Source organism: Polistes canadensis, unplaced genomic scaffold, assembly GCF_001313835.1.
Source record: "Polistes canadensis isolate GaletaPanama2010 unplaced genomic scaffold, ASM131383v1 scaffold_79, whole genome shotgun sequence".
NCBI lineage: Eukaryota > Metazoa > Arthropoda > Insecta > Hymenoptera > Vespidae > Polistes > Polistes canadensis.
The window spans coordinates 462,876-485,262 of NW_014569626.1; the positions used below are offsets into that span (position 1 = coordinate 462,876).

At 35.8% G+C, this 22,387-nt stretch overlaps 3 protein-coding genes across 6 annotated transcripts; 1 reads left to right on the plus strand and 2 right to left on the minus strand.

Moving 5' to 3' along the window:
- Nucleotides 1-490: 490 nt before the first annotated feature.
- Nucleotides 491-2,418, minus strand: LOC106786673. The gene is made up of 5 exons (XM_014748318.1): nt 2,278-2,418; nt 1,658-1,902; nt 1,216-1,397; nt 942-1,108; nt 491-866 (listed from the first exon to the last, which is right to left on the minus strand). Exons 2-5 carry the CDS (start codon nt 1,890-1,892, stop codon nt 665-667), a joined length of 786 nt encoding a protein of 261 aa, XP_014603804.1. The 5' UTR covers nt 1,893-1,902; nt 2,278-2,418; the 3' UTR covers nt 491-664.
- A 417-nt stretch (nt 2,419-2,835) lies between these two features.
- On the minus strand, nt 2,836-6,860 carry LOC106786671 (guanine nucleotide-binding protein-like 3 homolog). Of its 2 annotated transcripts, none has more exons than XM_014748315.1 (8): nt 6,795-6,860; nt 5,041-5,145; nt 4,599-4,969; nt 4,124-4,511; nt 3,680-4,040; nt 3,393-3,612; nt 3,153-3,324; nt 2,836-3,058 (listed from the first exon to the last, which is right to left on the minus strand). In XM_014748315.1, the coding sequence occupies exons 2-8, from the start codon at nt 5,069-5,071 to the stop codon at nt 2,967-2,969; spliced, it is 1,635 nt and encodes a 544-aa protein (XP_014603801.1). In that variant the 5' UTR covers nt 5,072-5,145; nt 6,795-6,860; the 3' UTR covers nt 2,836-2,966. The 2 variants fall into 2 exon arrangements, with proteins under 2 accessions (XP_014603801.1, XP_014603800.1); XM_014748314.1 differs by lacking the exon at nt 6,795-6,860 and adding an exon at nt 5,295-5,455.
- A 24-nt stretch (nt 6,861-6,884) lies between these two features.
- Nucleotides 6,885-20,744, plus strand: LOC106786670 (probable serine/threonine-protein kinase DDB_G0282963). Of its 3 annotated transcripts, none has more exons than XM_014748310.1 (6): nt 6,885-7,831; nt 8,939-10,636; nt 15,368-15,489; nt 18,489-19,035; nt 19,347-19,880; nt 19,965-20,744. In XM_014748310.1, exons 2-6 carry the CDS (start codon nt 9,395-9,397, stop codon nt 20,487-20,489), a joined length of 2,970 nt encoding a protein of 989 aa, XP_014603796.1. In that variant the 5' UTR covers nt 6,885-7,831; nt 8,939-9,394; the 3' UTR covers nt 20,490-20,744. The 3 variants fall into 3 exon arrangements, with proteins under 3 accessions (XP_014603796.1, XP_014603797.1, XP_014603798.1); XM_014748311.1 differs by having other exon boundaries at nt 6,885-7,606; XM_014748312.1 differs by having other exon boundaries at nt 6,885-7,521.
- The last annotated feature ends 1,643 nt before the right edge of the window (nt 20,745-22,387 follow it).

Genomic DNA, 22,387 nt, shown 5'->3' on the forward strand with positions numbered 1-22,387 from the left:
TCGAATCCATCTCTAACGAGAATCATCGTGATTTTTTCTTTTTTTTTTCAGATACATCAGTGCAACTGATATTTAACGTGTAATAATGTTTATTAATTATATAGATGAATCGATCAAACTTTTTCTATAAAATAGATAATATATTGACAGTGTATTATTAGAATTACGTAAATATTATAGGTCGTAAAAGTTTCCTAACTATTTGAAAAAATTATACTCCAATGAAATCGCGAATGCTAAATACTATTTATCAGGGTACTTACAAAACCGCCCGTATTTTTTCTTTAACATTCAAACGTGCAATGATTTACTGAAATGCATTCGGATGCATAAAGCTGATCGTTCGAACGGAAACACGTTCACCCGTATTTCGGCTTCTCCGAGCCAATAAATAACGGTCTACCAAGGGCTGTTATAAATAATTAAAATTTCAAATGCAATACACACAAACACACACGAGGATGGGTATTTGATTTCGCAACACGTCATGCATTGTCACGTTAATCAGCTTTAATTATATTTAAGTTATCTTCCTATTTTCACTATCATTGAATTTTATCGATTAGACAGACGCTTCTTTAAATTGTTTGCAAACAATGTCTCTTAATATTCGATATCAATATTTTAAAGGTTAATTAAATGAAATAATACAGACGAGGGTAATTCAATACAATCTTCTTCCCATTACTTTGAACGTTTTAAATTGAATATTAGGAAAGTTTTCCTTCCCATTCTCGTCTAATATCTGATCGTAATCTCTGGCTAATAGAACTTCGTATCCACAACGGGTAGCTGATTTTTGAGAAATCGTCGAAGTAAATGCTGTTGCCGTCACGGGAACATTGTATGCTCGACCAATTTGTTCTCTAAATATTACACAAATCATAATTAGTTTAATATCGATGATGTTAGACTAAAAAAATTAGATGCTTCTTCTTCACCTTGCACGTAGAATATGTGCACCAAGATTATGACCGCGATAGAAAGGATGAACGCTTAATCCAAGAGCATACATGTATCTATCAGTATTGAAGTGTTCGTAAATCTTCGCTTCTTTGCACAACGATATCACAGGTTCGATTACCTTTTTAGCTAAAGGTGATTCCAGCTAGAAACAAAAATGAATAAATGTACCGTTACGAATGATTACAAATTTGTGTTGGATTTTGATTTGATTTTGATTTTGATTTAATTAAAAAGACGTGCATTATTTACCGGATAATTATCAACTTTTCTTTCGTCATCTTTAATTTCAACTCCTATTATATTAGCTCCCACTATTTCGGGTTTACCTCCTTTGGGATTTTCGACAAAGGCACCGATCGCCAATCCTTGTTTTAAGATTATTGTCCATAGATCTCGAAATTCATGCATAGCTAACGGATCTTCCATTAATTCTGCAAATATTCTCGAGTGTTAGATGTTGTAACAAAGATAATGTTGATATCTCGTTTAAAAACGAACAATAATTAACGATATCGAGTCGCGAATGATATTTTTTCATATTTTCCAGATACGTTAACAATTTATTTATTAAATTTCTCGATAAAATAAAACGTAAAAGAAATAACCGTTGGAAAATTGATAAAATAATAAATAATCGATGTACGCCCATCAATAAATTAATGAATTTCTATTAAATAATCGTAGTACTCACTTAGACAAGAACAGCAAGGTTCGTCTACGATGAAATATGTGGACATATAATCGAGAAAATCTTCGTATCTGTCCTCCGGTATTTCTTGCAAAATTATCTTAACGGGTTTAGATTCATCTCCAACGGTTTTAAATCCATCAACAATTTTCCAGATTTTAATCGGGCCAGGCGTTCTAATCGGCGGCAATTTAATCTCCTCGAGATTAACACTTTTCTTTTTTGCAATTCGACTCATCCTTTCTTTACTTTTGCCAATATGTAATGTTGAAAAGAAAATATATAAGTCTATCTAGTAAGCTGACGTGACTTGCGGCAAATATGCTATACTCGATTGCACAATGTTCTTTATTAAAGACAGCCCCTCTTGCCAACGATAAATTGAAGAAAATTGCATCGTCAATGTGTTTTATTTATTAAGCTTCAGCAAAAATTTTATTATATTTCTCTTACTTACGATCAAAATCCGATTGAACAAAAAACTCTCCACATTTTCACGATTAATTTTCTTTTTTACAACTTTATCAATTTGTTAACAATCTCATTTTGACATGTTTAATTTCTCGTGAAAATATATCATTTTAAAGGCAGATTTTGTTAGAAAATAATTGGTTTATACTTACTTTTAAAAATGTGTCTGTGCGCGTTTATTTAAAATTGTCGAAAATTTCGTTAAAAAAGATCATCTAACAAACCGAACCAAGTGAATTTGCAATCGCACACTTGTCAGTACTGCGATAATGTGCAAGTAAGAAGATTTCTAGAGAGTGGGGCGTTTTAAACTCATTCGTACTTTACGTAATGTATAGGTAGTTGCATTATATCAGAAGGAACAAATATTAATAAGAGGTTCTCGTATTGTAAATTACTTATAATTTTTCTAATTAACTGATTATTTATTATTTATTATTTAATTACAAGTATAACTGTAATAATGTCATCGAAGACGTTTCTATCAACTCTGACTATGCAATTCTGTTTGATGATAGCATCTAAACCTCGTTAAAAATGCAATTTAACATGTTAATACGACAATCGTATGTTTTCCACGTGCTTAGCTCGCAATATTTAAAATAGTATCAAGTTGATATTGTATCGCTCATGCACGACGATAATGATGACAAATATATTTTCAATGGAAATTAAAAGACGCATAAGACTATTTCCTGCATTGTACAAAATTATTATAACCAATTTTTATTTCTTTTTATTTTGTTACGTACACACATAATAAAGAAAATATTTTGTATATACAAGATTTACAATTGAACAAAATAATATCTCCAAAATAACATTCATCGTATTCTATATTTTATTTCGTAAAATCAGTATTAAAATCATAATTATCCGACGACGATAGATTAAATCCTTCCAATTGATCAGCTAGGACAGAAGTTGCTTTCTCTGAAATTGTATAATTAACATTTATTAATTAAATCAATTTTTTATAACACAGGTTTATAAATACATTGTCTGTAACAAGAATTTATAAGCATACCTCTTCGGGCTTTTTCTTTCTTCTCTTTTTTAAATTGAAGCTTTTGTAATTTGTTTAATTTTTGATTGCCCTCCAATTCCATCTGCGGATCTGTTTTCTTTTTCTGTTCTCTTTTAATTACTTTAGGTTTAGCTTCGAGTTTCTTCTTCAATTTATTTTGTATTTTAAATTTCTAGACGATATAAATAGAATACATTTTATTATATATTGAAACATTAAATGACACAAATGTCTACTTACTTTATCTTTCTCAATCTCTACTTCCATAACTGATGTTACGGGTCCTGTACTGTCAAATAATACTGGTTCTACTGTAATATCTTTATTTGCTGCTTCAACATCGTCTAACATCATTCTTTCTTCTGCAGCAAAACTTTCAATGTCAAATTCCTTAGCCATTTGGCTAACAATTTCTGCAGATAAATGGCAGAGGGGTTCTTCAGGTGGTTCTGTATAATACCTAAAGTACATTTTCGAGAATTTTAGTAGAAGAAATTGAAGAGACGTGTAAATATAGAAAGGGGTACCTTATTTTTCCAGAATTCCAATCTTCTAAGACACAACGTGCAGCAGTCAATTGATTAGGAACACCACCTCTCTTAAATTTTCCCATTCTTGTTGCTCTCAGAGCAAAAAATTCGTCAGGTGAATTATATTCTGGGACATCATACAAATCCATAACTTGTTGTTTCGAAAGTCTTCGTAAAATTGCAGTAGCTGGTGTGTATGGATCCTGAAGAGCTTGAATTCTTATTGCATTTTTAAGAGCTATGGATGTATCATCCATACCATCAATTGATGAGTTTTGACTAGCAAAAACAATACCAGGTGAATCTAATAATTTTATTTTGGAATCCAATTGTACCACTTGCATTGCTCTTGTAACACCTACGAGTAAAAAACAGAATAAGAGTTTTTCTACGGATAAAAATAATTGATGTTGCATTTAAATAAAGATTCAGGTTACATACCAGGTACACTTCCAACATTGCATGCTCTGCTTCGTTTTAGAGAATTGATAACACTTGATTTCCCAACGTTGGGAAGTCCAGCAACGCCAACTCGAATACTTGTCTTAACATTGCTACTATTTCTACAATAATTAGCTAATAAAGATAGCAATAATTCGGCACCAAAGCATGTTCCACTTTGAATCATATTCTCCGTCTTCTTTCCCAACTTTCTTCTGCCTAATTTTTTCGATTGATCTTGGGTTGAAGATTTAAAAGCAACTGCTGGTAAACTTCCCCGCAAATACTTCAACCATTTGTTTAAATTTTCTCGTGGTACTAAATCTGCTTTGTTTAACACTATAACTAATCGTTTATTACCCTTAGCTGAATGCACGGCTTCTTCTAGCTAGATTCAATTTATTCATTGTATTAAGTAATTGTTATTGTTGTTATTTAACTATGATTGCACGTACTGAAATATTTTGTTATTTACCTGTTTGCACCTGGTACCTAACGGATCGCGTGCATCAACAACTTCTAAGATAACATCAGCTGCATCTAAAACTTTCTTAAATTCTTTGTAATAAGCCTTTAATGAATTTTCTTTTTGTGCAACAGCATCTTTAATTAATTGACTTTTATTATCGTCTATTTCCATTGCTTCGTGTTCGTCAGCTTTCTTCTGTGCTTCTTTTACCAATCCTTGCAGACCATTTTTTGCAAGTTCGGCATGTTTCTTTTCTTTAGCAGCTTCCCGCTGTTTTTGTTTCTCCTCCTCATTATGTTTTTTCATGGCTTCTACTTCCTTGAGAATATCTTCTTTAAATGGACATTGATTTGGAATTTCGATTACCTTGGATTTTCCTATTTTTAAACAAAAGCATTCATTGAATAGATTTATAATTTCATTTCATAAGCAGAAACTAGCAAAATACCTTTCTGTTTCTTCTTAGCTTCTTTCCTCATCTTTCGATTGTGTTCTCGGACTTTCTTTTCTATTTTATACCTTTTTCTCGCTGGTATACGTTTGCTTGGTTTTTCTGTTAACAAAAAATTCCATTAGATAGTGTAACACAGTGCAGAAAAAAAGAAATTTAAAAAATTATAAGTTCGTTCAGGGATTATAAGATAGGAACAACCTCTCCTAACCTACACATATTTTTATTCTTGTAATCAATGTAGAACTTACTCAAACAGAATTTGGCCATCTTTGTCAATTATGTAATGTTTCTATAATTTAAATTAATTTAAAATTATTTATTTATATTATTTCTTATTTTTTTCGGAATAACCAACAATGTCCACGTGCTCGTCCGAATGAGAAAGACAAGGCGTCAACAGGTTCGGTAACTTAGCAGCGACAAAAATTCCTAGGCGTTAGAATTTTTCACGTTATTAATATTGGTCATTTTGAATGATAGAAAACGCCAGTTTTTTTTATCTATTTTTTTCTTATTCGTGTGCGTATATAAATATTAACATAAAATTCCTTTACAAAACACAATGGAAAACGTAAAACGATATATAATCCGTGCGAGAAATTTCGCTGCAGTGTCTTTTTTCTTTTTTTTTTTTTTTAAACTTTCTGAACGCAGACTGTTGGATATTGTCGCGGATTATTGCAAATTAATGTGTGTAAAATAAGATAAGGATAAAATTAAAAGTTTTCTTTATTTACTGCGTATGCGTTTGTTCTGCTAATCGTTCCAGTTTCGTATTACATGAAAAATTCATTAAGAGTACTTTCATCTTCCCGATCTGTCCTAGAGTAAAATAAACAATTGAAACGGTGAAAGGCATTGTCAGACGCATATGAGAATTCTCACACTTTCATTGGAATTTATAAAAAGCGTTAAAAAATTCGCCGTTAAACGTACGTAAACGCATATGTAGTTGCGTGTACGTGAACATAAGAGATACATACGCGAAAACGATGTTGGGAGAGATGAGAACAGAAAATTCTCACAAATTGTTTCCCGTGCGAAGCATCATACTTTCGTTTTTGTGATCAAATTTCTCCGTACCTATACTTTACAATCCTTAATATCTTGTTTAATCATTTGGAAAAGAATGACGGTATAGGGAAATCATGAGATCGATTAGAAAAGATATAGGAGATTTTTACAAAATTAATGATGGCCTATATATAAAAGTATTCAATGGTGTAGCGTAATTAGAATATATCTTTTTAGAGTTGCTTTATTTACTTAGTTCAAATTTTAGGGATTAAGGGGAGAGAAAAAACATCGATTGCATAAATAGAGGAAAATGCAAGGGCGATATGCATTGAATGCAAGGCAGGTTATTGGTTGAAAAAGATGAATACTACTAGGAATAATTTAGTTGATAGTATGGGCAGAAGGTGTCGTTTGATCACGTGGAATGAATTTATTCATTTCCGTAATGGCCGCAGTCTAGTGTTGTTCGTTTAGTGCGTTCTCTTCGCGCGCGCGACGGAGAGAGCGCGAGAAAATTTCAAGGAGAGGGAGAAAATCAGAGTGAGAGAGAGAGAGAGAGAGAGAGAATGAGAGAGGGAGAGCGTGAAAAGAAACTCCGGACGTGCTGTCGTGAAAATTCAGTAAGCGCCGATCAACGTCGCGTGCTGTGAAAGTGTTGTGTTGTTTGCTTGTATTCGAAAACCTTCCTCGTTCTTTTAACCAACGGGGAATACAAGAAAGAACCGTCTTACCCCCTGGAATAGTGTTCCATTCCTTCCAGTAGTAGGAGGAGTACTTGCAAATAGTATAAACGAGAAACGCACGCCGAGATTCTTCTTCTTTTACGAGGTGGACCTAGTGGTGTTACTCAGAGATGTGTATGATGATGATGTTTCTGTGAGAGAGTGAGTTAGTGCGCGCGAGCGCATATGTGCCTATGCGTTTGCCCTTATTGTTGGTGGTGGTGAGTAGTGTGTTTCTCTCGTTTGTACGATCATTTGACGAGGGGGTGGAGGAAGAAGAGGAGGACGAGGAGGACGACGACGACGACGAAGACGCGTTGTCACGTTTCACGTGGACGAGCGTCCTTCGTTATTATATTTCAAGAAAACAGACGGTGGATAGGTGAAATTTTACGAGACGCCGCTTGTTCGTCGCTTCAGTTATCTCTTTGAGACGATCGAGAGAGAGAGAGAGAGAAAGAGAGAGAGAGAGGGGGGGCTGGAGGGGGAGAAAAAGAGGGCACTTCTGCGCTAGACAGAAGGAGGTATCACGGTTGTGTTGTTAGTTAGCCATCGTAAACAGAAATGTTGACAGTCCTATTTGGACGTAGAAAATGATTGTTAAAATATATAAAGAATAAAAGAGGACGAGTTTGGACGTTGTCGAGAGGAAGGAAACCCGTTGACGACGTTCGACGCATACGCCTCCCCGCTAGGAATTCTCCACCGTGGTTCAAGGTCTTCTAAAATCATCCAAGTACGTGCAGAGTCGGTCTGCCTGCCAAGGCTCCTCGAGAGAACAAGACGGAGGTTTCTCTTTTAACGAGAAAAACAACTTTATTGTTAGTCCGATTTACTTTTCTTTCTTGATATTCTGTTGGTGCACAAGTTTTTGGTGCAGGACACTCTGCACGACGTTGACATTAACGTTGACGTTGACGTTGACGTTGACTTTGACGTTGACGCGTCAACGTTTCACGTTTTATTCCTTTACGTTAAGAAAAAGTATCGTCGTTTCTAGTGTTACTTTAGAAGCTGTGTAAAAGAAATAAGAAGGAATACAGCAGGTGTGTAGACTTTGTCCAACTTTTTTATTATCTATGTTTCGTTGTATTTTTTCTTTTTTTTTCTTATTTCCTAACATGACGCTGCTTATATAAAAGACGAACAAATTATCCTGAGCTCGTCGGAAAAAATGATATCCATCCATTCTTAATCGTTTATTATTTTTCACGATACTCGATGCAGCACAGTGTTGTCGAATTTTTTGTCGAACGTTTATTTCCATTATTCGTATCGAGCATTGTTCTTAATTGTTATCGAATAACAACAAATTGTTTAAATAACTAAGCGAGAACATTTGGTCGTAATGTAAATTGCATTGAATAAGCAGGTCCGAATTAATTGTATACGGGTACGGGCGAGTCGTAAAAACCTGACCGTCTCTGACGTTTTAAGTTAAAAATAAAGAAGAAGGAAAAAAACAAAAAAGAAGAAGAAGAAGAAAACGTGACTCGAGCCACCTTCGTAATTACCGGCACGTGGAACGAATTTTGTGTACTTCGTTTCGATAAGAATCGCGACACGTTGCGTTGCGTTTTTGCCGGCTTATTCGCAACCACGTGCGTTCAGCTGATCAATAAAAAAAGGAATACCGACGCGCGTCTTGATGGCTGCTCGATCGTGATAATCTTAATAAATTAAATACATCGAAGAGAGATTAATATAGTAGAGTATAGTATTTAAAATCTAACAAGTTAACACGATATATAATTTCAATTTCAATGATCGTATTAACTATAATATAAATGATTTAAGAAATATATATTCCAGTTTTTGTCGGGATAGGAATAACCGAGAAAGAAATAATAGATCCTTTTTAACGTATTCAATTAAGATTAGAATGCGTCGAAGCGAGTTCGTTTACGTAACTAACCAGATAATCGGTTTACCTGTAATAACTATCGTAGTTATTCGCTCGTCGATCAATTCGATACTTTTTATGCGATAGAAATACACCATTAAGAATATATTTCGTTGAAATAATAATAATAATGCCGGTCGAGTCACATTTATTTTTCTTCGATAAAATATTTCTTTAATTTTGCAGTAGAGTTTAGGTATGCGATTGCATTTCCAAAATGTTATTTAACTCGTGGACGTTCATGTCATAGGTACGAAAGGAGCAAGACAATTTTGGAAGTTCATCCAGAAGAAGAGAATGTGTGTGCCAATCGATGAAACAGAGTCTTCCTTTCCGATTGTTTCGAGTAATCGATCTAACGTGATTTGAAATCGTGATTCCACTGCCAAAAAAGGAGACTTTAGAAGTTCCAAGAGAGAGAAAGGAAAAAGAGAGTGTGAGATAGAAAAGGATAGAAAGATGGCAAGCTGTTAGATTAGTTTAGAGAGCCCACGCATAACTTGGAAGTCTTCCCGAAGAAGCATTGTGTTGCTGATTCGAATCTAAGAAGAATTAATCTTCCCCCCTAGTTTTCGTCATTAAGATCAACATCGAGGAGTATCGTCGTCGTTTATACGGCAATGCGGTGGCATATTCATCGTCGAACCTTATCGCGCATTTATTCTTCGTGTTGGGCAAAGTGGAAGTTGCAAGAATAACGGCGAGGATGTTCGGGAAGGTGCCGGTCGGCGGTATAAATTCAAACGCAGGCCCTGGACCACCTAATGAAAATTCTACGAGCAGCAAGGTGTCGTACGCGAGGCCAACGACTGGGGGGACAACAACAACAACGACGTGCCTATCGTGTTACGAAGTAGCAGCTATTCAGTCGAGTGCTTCCGATGATAAAGCAAAGTCTTGGTGTCCGGTGGTATCCGAGTTATCGTCAACGTGTAATAATCTTTCGCAAGATCGTTCCTATCCCTTGTCCACTTCGTCATCCGTTTCGGAGATCAACGGGGTGACGAGAAACGAACAACAACAACAACAACAAGCTTCTTACTCGACCAACAGGAATCAGCAACTCGCCAATAAATCCTCTTCTTCCATTAAAGATTCCACGAGGATCCACAGATGCTATTCCAATCCGAATTGTCCTGGTCTAGCGAGTACAGCAACGAAAACGTCTATCGGTAGTAATATTTCGCCAAGATCCCAAAGAATTGCAATTAATTCCGTGACTTCGAATCTCGAGCCGAAACTAATAAGAAAACATTCGGTGGGTAGTCGAGAATTGTTGGCCTCGTCTAAATCTAATTTCCGAGATTTTGGTCAATCGAGAAACAACGATGATAGATCCGAAAACGTTGACGAAGTTTCTAATGTCGTTGACGAATACGTGGATCCTTCGACGATCCTGACGGGCACCACTACTTCGTCGAGTGTTCATCAAACACGAGCTACGCTAAAATCTAGCTCGAGGTCTAATTCAACGAGCTGCGATAATTCTTGTTGCTTCGAAAGAACCACGGATAATAAAAGTGATCCTATCTCGGCCAAGGATCATTATCATCATTATCAACAACAACAACAACAACACCATCATCATCACCATCATCATCATCATCATCATCATCGCAACAATCTTGCCCGTACCCCGGCCGAACTTTTGCAACAAAATTGCATAGACTTCGTCATTCAAGATTTACCGACCGAATTACAATCCTCGCCTAGAAGTTACAAGGATCGTGAAAAAACTCGGGACACCTGGAGACCAACCGAGATGGAGGGGACAAATTTGTGCGGATTGAACTCTTGCTCCGGTGACACCTTCCAAGATGGTAACACGTCCAAGAGGAGAACCGGTGCATCCTGTCAAGCCCTCAGGCACGCCGTTGCTTCCTTGAATCGTCTCGATGACTTTTATATGGAGAAAATCGGCGCTGGTTTCTTTTCCGAAGTCTATAAGGTACAAGATTCTAATTTACGATCGGATATAATTTCTTTTCTTTTTTTTTTTTTTATTTTCATTTGTCGTTTCCGTTAATTGCACCGTCGATTTTCAAATTTAATCACAAATTCCATTAGATAAACAAATTCTTTTTTTCTTACCCGGGGTCAAAGTCGAAATCCTATTATTATTATTATTTTTTTATCATCGTTATCATATTATTTTATATATGCACATAGTGAGTGTGTGTGTTTTTCATCAAATAATTGACTACTAAAGATATTTATTATATTTGTTTTTCTTATCGAATCGATTATTTATCGTTCCAAAAGAAATCCGTAGAAACTTGTGAATACAATTACGCACCAAAGGAACGTTATCTTTTGTAGATTAGTATCGGTTCAGATTAGATACGGTTGCGCGTAGAGAAACGAGCACGTAGAACAACAACGAAGAACCAGCTTAGAATTCTCTCTCTCTTTCTCTCTCTCTCTTTACTTCGTCAAATTGAAATCGCGTTGTTTCTTCTTTTTATTCTTCTTAGAGATGTAATCGGATCTTAATATTTTTCCTGTCTTGACGGAAACTTCTCTTTTCGAAAAACTCAAATCACACAATGTCTAAAGCTAATCTTTTTTTCTTTTCTTTTTCTCTTCTTGTTTCAACATTATTAAATCACATTTGAATTTTATTTAATAGAAAATATCGAAGTATCTTTTCCTCGAGAGGTAGTAATAGCACACACGCGAATGAATTTAAATGATAATCATTAGAGCAATAATATCTTTTGATCGATCTATCGTTGAAACGTCGTAAAACGTGCACGAGTTAGATAAGTTTGAATTATTTCTCGTGGGTACTTAGTGTAACGTAAAATTCGTATTAGATATATTGGATAACAAAAAGGAAGAATAGGAAGGATGTGTTTCGTGATTATTTTTATCGTTATATAAAAAAAAAAAAAAAAAAAAAAAAAAATTTGTTGAGATAGAGAAAAACGGAAATCGTTGAGGTATCATCATTTTCGTTTGACTTCCTACTCGTAGGTATATTTTTTTTTCTTTTTTTTTTTTTTTTAGTTGAAATCATCCAAACATTCTCGATACAAATTTCGTGGAAAATAGAATCATACTTTTTATTGTACCATATACGCGTATAGTTAAAGAAAAATCTTCCGTGTGTTAAACGAATGAGTTTTAGAAAGCGCCTTAGTCGTTTAGAACACGTGACGAATGTTATTATTTGACGTATGCCAGCTCGGATGTTACAATTTAACCGACAGATGCGTTCCAAAGAAAGAAAGAAAGAAAGAGAGAGAATATCTGGTAGTTAGAAATGCGTTAGAGAGGAAGTACCGATTTAATCGAAAAAGAAAATCATAAAAATCGGTTCTCTCTCTTTTTTTTCTCGATTTTTTCGATTTTTTCAATTAGAAAGTGTTGTATTACTCGACGATCTACGCGAAATCGAAGTAGAATGAAAGTAATCGATCAATTTGTTCCTTTAATAATACATCTCACGTCCGATATGATTTAGATTTTCTATGGAAAACAAAAAAAAAAAACAAAAAGTATAGAATAATTCTCGAACGTTTCTTTTTTATTATATTAATTGATAGTTTAAGCGTGTATGAATAAAAAAATAGGGGGATAAAAGAAAGAAAACGTGGATGTAGGGTTACACTTGCTAGCCAGAGGTCACACATTCTTGGCACTCATGTCAGAATAAGAGGATGGTACGAGTTTGGTGCCAAGATTTTGGACCGAACTGTTGGTTCTAGCAGTTTTCCTCACTGACATGAGAATTATTCAACGATGACGACCATCTCGGAGTGTAAGAGAAAGATAGTGAGTGAGTGAGTGAGTGGTTTCTCGTTGGCAACACAAATGATTCCTCTCTCTCCCCATCCAAGTAGTTTCTCTCGTCGACTTCGTTAAAGACGTTATCATAGTGATCTTCTCTCAGCCGAAGGTCGTCAAATTAATTATCTCGCAGCGAATTAAATCGGGGTCAAGGACTCCAAAGGAGAGAAAGAGAGAGAGAGAGAGATTAATCGAAGATATTTTTATGAGTAAATCACAATAATTTTCTATTTCCACACCTGCGGATATTTATTTTCTTTTTAAATCACCCTTCCCCCATCCCCATCCCCATAAATTTATCAACGTTGTTCGTAGATTTTGTCTTTTGTTTCCTATCTCTCCTGGGTGATGATCGATCGATAATAAACATTATTTTTCGTTTGTTAGGATCGATGCCATGCATAGGATGAGTTAACTAAATATATGATTAATACGTCTAGAAATACATCAGGGGGGAGAGAGATTTTTTGTTGTCAGTAGAATCGAGGGGGACGGGATATAATTTCGTTGGATAGAAGCAGTAGCACAGTTTTCGTCTCAAGTATTACGAAATTTCGCTGGATCTTGGATGGTATTCAAAAGTTGACTCATTGTTTTTGTCAATCGTTGACACCGCAGTAATTCACGACTTCCTTTTCAATAATTTCTATTTTCTTATCACAATCGAGAATTCATATTTTTACGAGATAAACATTAGTTTTTCTTTTATTTACAATTAAATATCCTTATATTAAAAAGATAGAAAAAATTTAGCGAACACGAAAAAAGAAAGAAAAAATGATCTATCGTCTCGTTTGTGTGATATTCGGTCATCGATAAATATCGAAGGTGGGGAAAGTGGCGCTTGCGATAGGATCGAAAGAAGAACAGGCACCAGGATAAAAAGATGACCTTGCCTTGTGTGTGACACAAGAGTTAGCACCGGTGCACCAGCTATTTCCTCTTCTTCTTCTTCCTCTTTTATTTCTGCCCCCTCTTCTTCCTCCTTTTTGTTCTTGTTCTTCTTCTTCTTCTTGTTGAAGGAGTATGGCGAAGGAGAGCCAGCAAGCGTATAAAAGAATGTTGTTAAATGTTGTGTGTTGGCGGTGGAGGAGGAAGAGACGAGAAAGCCGGTCACGGCACGTTGGCCATGGAGTACGAACACTCTCTAATGAGACCCTCTTACGGACCCCGGTCGTTCACTCTTTTTCGAACCTCCCTACTTCCCATTTCAACCCCACCACCACCACCTACATCTCTTACTTGATTCATTATAATCGAGTTGACGAACCCTAACAGATGATATATTATGAGAATGAGAATTTACGACGATTCAGAACAGATCAAACTTATCGATCTTTTCTTTTTTTTCTTTCTCCTCCTCCTCCTCCTCCTCCTCTTCCTCTTTCTCTTAAGTAATTTGCATTAATTTACATACACGCGTTTGTAGGTACGTACATACGTACGTATGTGCATATAAAGCTTTCTGGTATTTAATTAGACCGATAGCTAGCATGTAAAACGAAACTGTTTACTAATTAACCAAGCAAATATCCTTCCCCTTGTGTGTTTCTACAAACACTTTGCCATATAATTCGATCGACAACGGAAAACGGGCATAACGTTTAGCCGACAAAATTTTCCTACGAATTTATACTTTATCGTTTTTATTAATATAACTTTAGAGACAAAGTGCAAGATTTTCTTGTTCTATTTTATTTGTTTATTCAAACATTAAACTAGAATTATCTATTGAATAAATATTGAGAAAGATAATGATAATATAAGTATATAAAGATAGATAAATTAATATTATAATATAAAACCAGAGAATACAGGAATTTTCGTTGTTGTTTCTATTCTTTAAAGAGAATAAACGAAAGATTTTTTCGTATTTGCAGTACGTTTTTATTCGTCATCGTATTTTGGCTTTAAATCAATCGAATCTTATCCAGATATTGGCAAACAAATTCTATCGAGAGAGAGAGAGATCTTCGAGATTCTTTTGTCCAAGTAAAGAATTTTGTCCTTACAAGTAATACGAATTATTCCTTGATTCATTTTTTCCTTTGGGTGGTTTTATATTGATTCGTTAAAATCACTCGGATTATAATTCTCGGTCGTCGTTCATTCGTTCGTTCATTTTGATTGCACCAATGAGAGACACGTGTCGTAAAAGGGTAATATCGCGATCTTAAGAGGAATAATGGGACAATTAACAGGCCCCCGAGGTCTTATCGTTAAAATCTCAAGGAAAAATAATATCAATGATTTTGAAGGTAGAGAAAGGATAAAGTTCGGTCTGATTTCAAAGCCATTTTTGGTGTTCATTGAGGTCGCCGCCATACGTTCTCGTGAGACGTTTATGTTCTTTCGTGTATGTTCTTCGCAGGCCAGATGTTGCGTCGAGTTTCATTAATAAAAGTTTCTCTTTCGTGAGAATCACTTCGGCGTTCTTTCACTGCGTTCCACTCGAGCTGTGAAAATACGAGCCATGATTCGTATCAAGGCGGACGAGAACGTGGCGACGACTATGACGATGATGATGATGATGATGATGATGATGATGATGAGGAGAAGAAGGAAACGATCTCTTATTGCGATGTCATCCTCGAGAATTCGCGTAATCGCACCTCGTTTTCCGCGGCTAGTAGTCTTTTTCTTTTCAAGGGAACAATTTATGGAAATCACCTGCTCGGGGGATTGTCTTTTATGGATATTAGAAACAACCAAGAAATTACCTTAACAATATATTATCTCCTCTATTCCAAAAGAATTGAAACTCTGCAATTAACTAATTATAAATGAATTTGAAATACGTTTGAACACTCTCAATGTTCTTCTGATCTCGAACATTTCATTTTAGAATTCTATTCTGATATTAGTTCGTTTTTGTTATTTTTTTCAGGTTACACATAAGGTAACTGGTCAGGTGATGGTATTAAAGATGAACCAGCTGCCTGCTAACAGGCCGAACATGTTAAAAGAGGTTCAACTTATGAACAAGCTCAGCCATTCGAATATACTCAGGTAAGATCGTTATTTTTTTTTCGGTTGAATCCGGTTCACTTTTCAAACAGACAGAGACAGATAAAGACCCTCGTCGTAGGATAATAATACTCTCGTGTAATGTTGCTGGTAATAATTAGGTAGATTTGTAACCAAAGATTAGACGATTTAAGAGACACCATTGAACGAAAAAAAAAAAGATTCCTCGGGGGTTGGGGAGGGGGGGTTGTTTAGCTGTTGTAATAACACTCGAAGTTATGACATAACGGGTGTCCCGTGTGATCTTGCTAGATGATGAAGAAGTAGTAGTAGTAAAAGAAGAAGAAGAAGAATAAAAAGAAAAGGAAGATGACGATGACGAGGAGGAGGAGTCCGAGGGGTGGAAAAGGGGAAGGAAAACGTGCGCATACACCGGCGACAACGCATTCCGTCGTTATAAACGGCTTGGCCCACTTTCGAATGTGTTTATTCCCCTTTGCCTCTAGCGGATCTTATTTCTGGCATTTCTCTCCTTGAAGGCTACGAAAAGTGCGAGTCTTTGGAGATATCGGTTTCATTGGCCCAGAACGAAATGCGATTAACTTTTCCCCGTTCGTCGTGTAATTATATTGGAAAAAAAAAAAAAAGAAAAAAAAAAGAAAGGAACATGATTTCACATCCTGGAAAAGTACGTCGTCGTCGTTGACCAAAAAAAGATTCATATTAATTCGATATATTGCTGGACAATTTTATAATACGAAACGAATGATTTAATCCCCTTTTTTTTTTTTTTTTTTCATAGTCGTGTTCAAGTGATAAGATCTTATCTTATCTTCTTTAACAAAGTTCCTCTATCTATTATCACGTTTTTAAGATAAAAATCTTTAGCACATTTTTGCACATTGACGTGGTATTTTTTTTTTTCGGTCAATTAGATTTATTATTTTATATTAGAAGAAAAAAAAAACAAAACAAAAAAAAATATATAAGGACATTTTTATTCGTCTCTGTAGTTTTTTTTATTACTGGAACGTGAAAAGGAAAAAAATAATCTGAATAGGTTTTTATACGATTAGATTCTCGGTTCAGCGATCGCGAGAAGTGACATTTAGAAAAATATATTTTTAATCTCTTAACCCTCCCACCCCCTCCACACACATTTTTTACGAGCTCTCTACTAATACCGTAGATTTTGTTCTCGCTAATTTTGTATAGATCGTCAAAGTAGGAGGGAAAAAAAATAATACTAGTCAGATTTTGTAGGTTTTACGGATTTTGAAAGGTTAAACGTGTAAAGTGGATTCGATATCTGTCCGATACAATCTTTACCTTGTATACGAATTTATTCGGAAAGATTTTAATTGGCCGAACGTTTTTTGAAAGGTGATATGACATTCTGTTACATACAACATTCTCGTATATTAAATGATACGTAATGATTGCTAAGCTGCCAACGTAATTTTCAACTTTGTCCTTTTCCTACGATCGACGGTTTCCTCTTTAATTTATTCGGTTAAACATCTGTACGATATCGAAACAAATTTATAACTTAATCTCGATCCGAAAAAACCTTCAATTTCTGACAATACGAAAATGAATATTGTTAAAACTTTAGCCAGTTTTAAAATGATGACTTTTCTTTTCTGTTAATTCGTGAAAAAAAAAGAGAGAGAAAGAGAGAAAAAGACGTTCCTTTGAAATAAAATTTGAAAGTCGTAATCGTGCGAAATGAAAGCTACTGAATAATAATGAACACATATTTATCCTCTTTTACCTCCCGCGGAATGCAATTCGCTCTAGTACACCTCCGTGCAAGGTAGTTTCTCCTTCCCACTTTTACCAAACCTCGTTGATGAAAAGAAAAAAGAAAAGAAGAGAAGAGAAGAGAAGAGAAACCATATAAGAAAAATAAAATATTATTGATTTATCATCTATATATCATAGATTATTCGTTTGTTCCTCTTACATTAGGTGAGTAATTCGATTGACTCGCAATTAATCCAGAGGCTATCGTCCCTTTACTGTCATTCAACGACTTAACAGAGTTACGAATTTTATAAGGAAATATGACTAACGCTTCAAACGACCTTTTTACAAACTCAATAATCCACGTACGTGTGCAATTCATTTTAAAAAGACACGTACGAACGATTCATCTCAATGATGAAAACCTTGAATTCGCTCGTTGGTCAGCATTTTAATCAGCCAGGACAAAGATACTAAAGAGGAGGTCCCCTAAGTATTTGCTAAGTCATTTCAAAGTGTCTATTTGTCATTTGTTTTCCAACGTTTTATACGTGGATCATTCGTAAAATATAATTAACTCTTTGCACTCAGTTCCATTATCTGAAAAACTAATCATATTTTTTGTATTTCTAAAAAAAAACCGATTGATCGATAGAATCGAGATACGTCAACGTTCTCAAATAGAAAAACAATAAATATGAATCACGCGTGTTGGGTAAAGGAAGGAAGGAAGACCTCGAATAATCTCGAGGTCTCTATAAAACGTTAACGTGATTCACGTAGGAAACGATTAATTTGTTACACTCGAAAATAAACGGGAGGAGGTAATATTTATGCATCGAGAGAGATACCTTCCGTTTCTGGATACCAACGAGAAATTAAAATGCGAATAGATTAGAAATTTCAATATTAAACAGTACCAGGTTGCGTTTAATTCCTATCAAGATTTACACGTACGAGTATTATAGACTCTAATGTTAGTAGGTGTGTTCCTATCGGTTTAAGAAATCTTTTGAAAACGTTGAAAGTAACTTAATTAATCCGATTAACTCGACGTAACTCTTTCGAGGAACTGACTGCTTCGATGGTATAAACTCGGTCCTATATCCTAATTATCTCTTTTATCGGATAAATCAACAACGGTTTCTCCTATCTCTTCTCTTATCTTTTTCGTAGAATGGATTACAAAAAAGAACAAAATAATTGATAGACTCTAAGTTAAAATAATAGAAATTGATTTGCAATTGGATCGAGTATTGCTGTGTGTTGCATATTTTTATGATCTTTTATTAAAGGTTCATGGGAGTTTGCGTCCACGAGGGTCAACTGCATGCCTTGACGGAATACATAAACGGTGGTAGTCTGGAACAATTAATAATGTCACGGCATACACCGTTGCCCCACCTGATACGTATGAATCTTGCAAGAGACGTAGCACGTGGTATGGCCTATTTGCACAGTCGTGGCCTATTTCATCGGGATTTAACTTCAAAGAACGTTCTCATCAAGAAGGATGAGACAACGAATGAGATGACTGCGGTGGTCGGTGATTTTGGATTAGCAGCTAAGATACCAGATCCTAGTTCGGGTTACAGATTGAGCACGGTCGGCAGTCCTTATTGGATGTCACCGGAATGTTTGAAGGGTCAATGGTACGATCACAGATCGGACGTTTTCTCATTTGGTATCGTAGTTTGCGAACTGATCGGACGCGTTCCCGCTGATCCAGACGTTTTACCACGCTCAGATAACTTTGGCCTCGATTATCTGGCCGTGGCGGAGATCTGTGCGGCTGCCGACCCACCACCTGCCTTCCTACAGCTAGCCTTCGATTGCTGTACCGTGAGTATATCAAACTGAGATTCTCTTTGAGTATAGTATGCGTTAGTTTGGCACTGTCACGCTTCTTGGCATCTCCGATATATTCTTCTACGTAATACGCCGCCTTGCTGTGTGTAGATAATAAATCGCGAATAAACTATCTACAATAGGGTATTTTAAGTTCGCCTGATGTAACTAGCGCTAGTAGCTATTATCGATATTACCGGATTTCATGTTATGTCTTTTTTTTTTTTTATATAACTAACTTATTAGTTTATTTAGGAATTTTCATTTGCCGGTTTTATGGATAAAATCGATGATTTAATTTTTAGTACGAACCGAAATCGAGGCCAACCTTCCCGGAGATCACGTCCAGTCTAGATAGCATGATCAGCAATTACGAGGAAGAATCTAAGAATAATATTGGTAATAGGCAATCGACCGATCCTACTTTAATGTCAAGCATGGACGAAATTGTACGAGAAGGCCGTACGATGAGACGAAGGACAGCTCGACTTAGAAGTCAATCTGCTGATGCGAGAGGTTGCGATAATGCGACGCCATCGGATAAAGCTAGGTGTCATTCGGCGAGAAGAGTTGCTGAGCTAGCTAGCAGAAGAGACCCGCATTACAGGCCAATGACAGCGAATCCATTTCACGCGTTGGGTGGAGTCAAGAAAATTTTGGGAGACCTTTTTTCCAGTTGTTTGGAGTTGCCATCGCTCGAGGATGTTAGGCCAAGCGTAACCGATGCCGTTGGCAAGTTCAAGCCAGCCCAAAATGATAGTATTGCCAAAATTCTCGATAGAAAGAAGCCTAATTCGGAACCTAGCAGTCCTACGGCAAGAAAGAAATGGGAAAGGAAGGTGGGATGGATAGAAATGAGAAAAGTTAATCATTGATGAAGTAATTGCAATATGAATGACGTTATTAAGATATTCCTTTTGCAGGTGGCTACTAAAGTTGGCGCGGCTAGTCTTTTCGCACATCCCCTTTTCCGAGACGGATGGGAACCAAGAAGAAGGGGCAGCTGCGAATCGGGTTTCTGGAGTTGCGTTGGAGAAGATCTCAGCCCTGAACCACCTAATCGTCGACACACGTCAACCCTTAGCAGTTCGGCAGCTAGTAGCCTATTCTTATTGGACGATCATAGAACCAGCTCGATATACACGGATTCTTCCGAGGACATAGCAAGTCTCGGTGGTGGAGATTCATCTTGTTGGGAGGATAGACTTAGTGGGGTAGGGTCATCTAGTAAAACGATTTCTAAGATAGTTGAATATTTCGAAAGGAAACAGGCAACGGCGGGTAGCCTGAGACTTTGCGATCACGACTCGGTAGTTCCTAGCAGGATGAGTTTGTTGAAAGCAAGTTTGGAGGGTCCAGTTCCATTGTGTAGTATTTCGGCAGCTCAGAGGTTGGTTGTTTGCGAGGGTGCAGTTCGCAGCAAGCTCCCTCTTTTCGATAAAAAATGATCGAGCCCGTTAACACGCGTAACCTTCGTTACTTAGAATTATCTTATTTCGTCTATGATATTTTTCCCTTGACAAATTATTTACCTTACACGTGTTAAAGGAACCCCATTTTTTCACGAGGCAGCACGCTCTGTTGCGCATAATAGATGTCGCTGAAGATTATGATAAATAATATCCGAATGGATTATATGTATCGTATAAACGTGTCTCAATGATGAAATCTAGTAACCCGACTGTGATGTTTTTGATAATCTACATAGAAAAAAAATACCGCGAAACGTGATACCACTGAAGTTTAATTACAAAGAATATTAGAGTACCGATTAGCGCAGGAGATCTCTTATGCGCAACACGATGCTTGCGATTATATGGTATGTCTGTTGTTTTCAGTTTATAATTTATTCATTGTCTTTTTCTTTTTTCTTTTTTTTTTTTTTCTTTTTCACTCAATATCACGATTCGTCGAGATAAAATTTGCGAAAATAGTGGCCTAATTTGTTATTAAGCTAGAAACAAAATTTCGTCCATTCGCATTGATGCGCAATATTCTGGTAATATTGTCTAATGATTCATAGTTACAACCTTAGAGACGCACACATTGATCAACTATGAATAGAATAGAATAATATATTTGCGATAATTGAACAGACGTACCGTATATATATATATAAATACATACATACATAATTAATACATACTTATATTCGTGTACCGATCGAGGGGGAGGAGAAAAAAAAAGGATAAAAGCAATATAAAAATGATTTAGTTGAAATAACGATGATCAGTGCGAAAGGGAGGAGCACTGTTCGCGCCCTTATCTTTTTGCAGTGCCTCGCAGTTCCTAGTATATATATATATATATATCCATTTCCGTCCTTCCGCACGTGTGTTAGAGATCCAGACAATTCGAATCTTTTTAGGGAAAAGAAAATAAAAAGGGCTGATAATTAAAGCACGATAATGATGATGGGGTTGGTAGAAAATCACCAGATCCGGTGATATTGAGCTTCCTAGATCGCGTATAGAATAATTTTCATGTTAGGGAGGAGGTGTCTTTTCTGCTAACGTTATTTAAACATCCTCCTCCTCCTCCTCTTTCGTTTTTTCTTTCGATGGAAGATACGATTGTTTCGGTATTCACGAAAAAGGAAAGAAACAAATTTTACAATGTATATACATCATATATATATATATATATATATACTTATCATAAATTAAAAAAAACATTTTAGATAGACGATCGCGTATTTCTTCGATTATCGAATAAGAATTTCGTTTAGGGCCTAAGTTCTTATAAGTACTTCCACGAATGAGTCTTCATTTACAAATGTTTGTTGACGACGACGACGAGATTTGATTAAAAAGTCAACAACAACTGTGTGTGCAAGACTCATCCGATATTTTTCGTGCCCGATATCTTTAGTATATAATAAAAAGTAGTAAGATATATTCATAGATTATTAGTATACTCAGGACGAAAGAATGGATGATATATATATATATACTATATACTATATTTTGTTGGCGGGGAAAAATCCGTGTCCTGAATATTTTTGTTGAGAAATGAGAAAAAAAAAAAGTATGAACGAATGAATGAATCGATTACGGAAGAGAGAGAGAGAGAACAACTACACAACAACAACAACAACAACAACATATGAAACTGATCTAGTCAGTGTAATTAAATGTGGCGGCCTTATCTTTTTGTACGTCGTTAATGGTTAAATCGAAGGAAAAAAAAAAAAATTAAAGTAACTTAGGACGTTAGGGGAGAGTATAGAACGTAAGTGGGTGGTCTTATCTTTTTTTTTCTTCTTATTATTTTTTCTCTTTCAATACGACTTATTTATAAGAGAATACAAAGAAAATGAGAGAGAGAGAGAGAGAGAGAGAGTGTG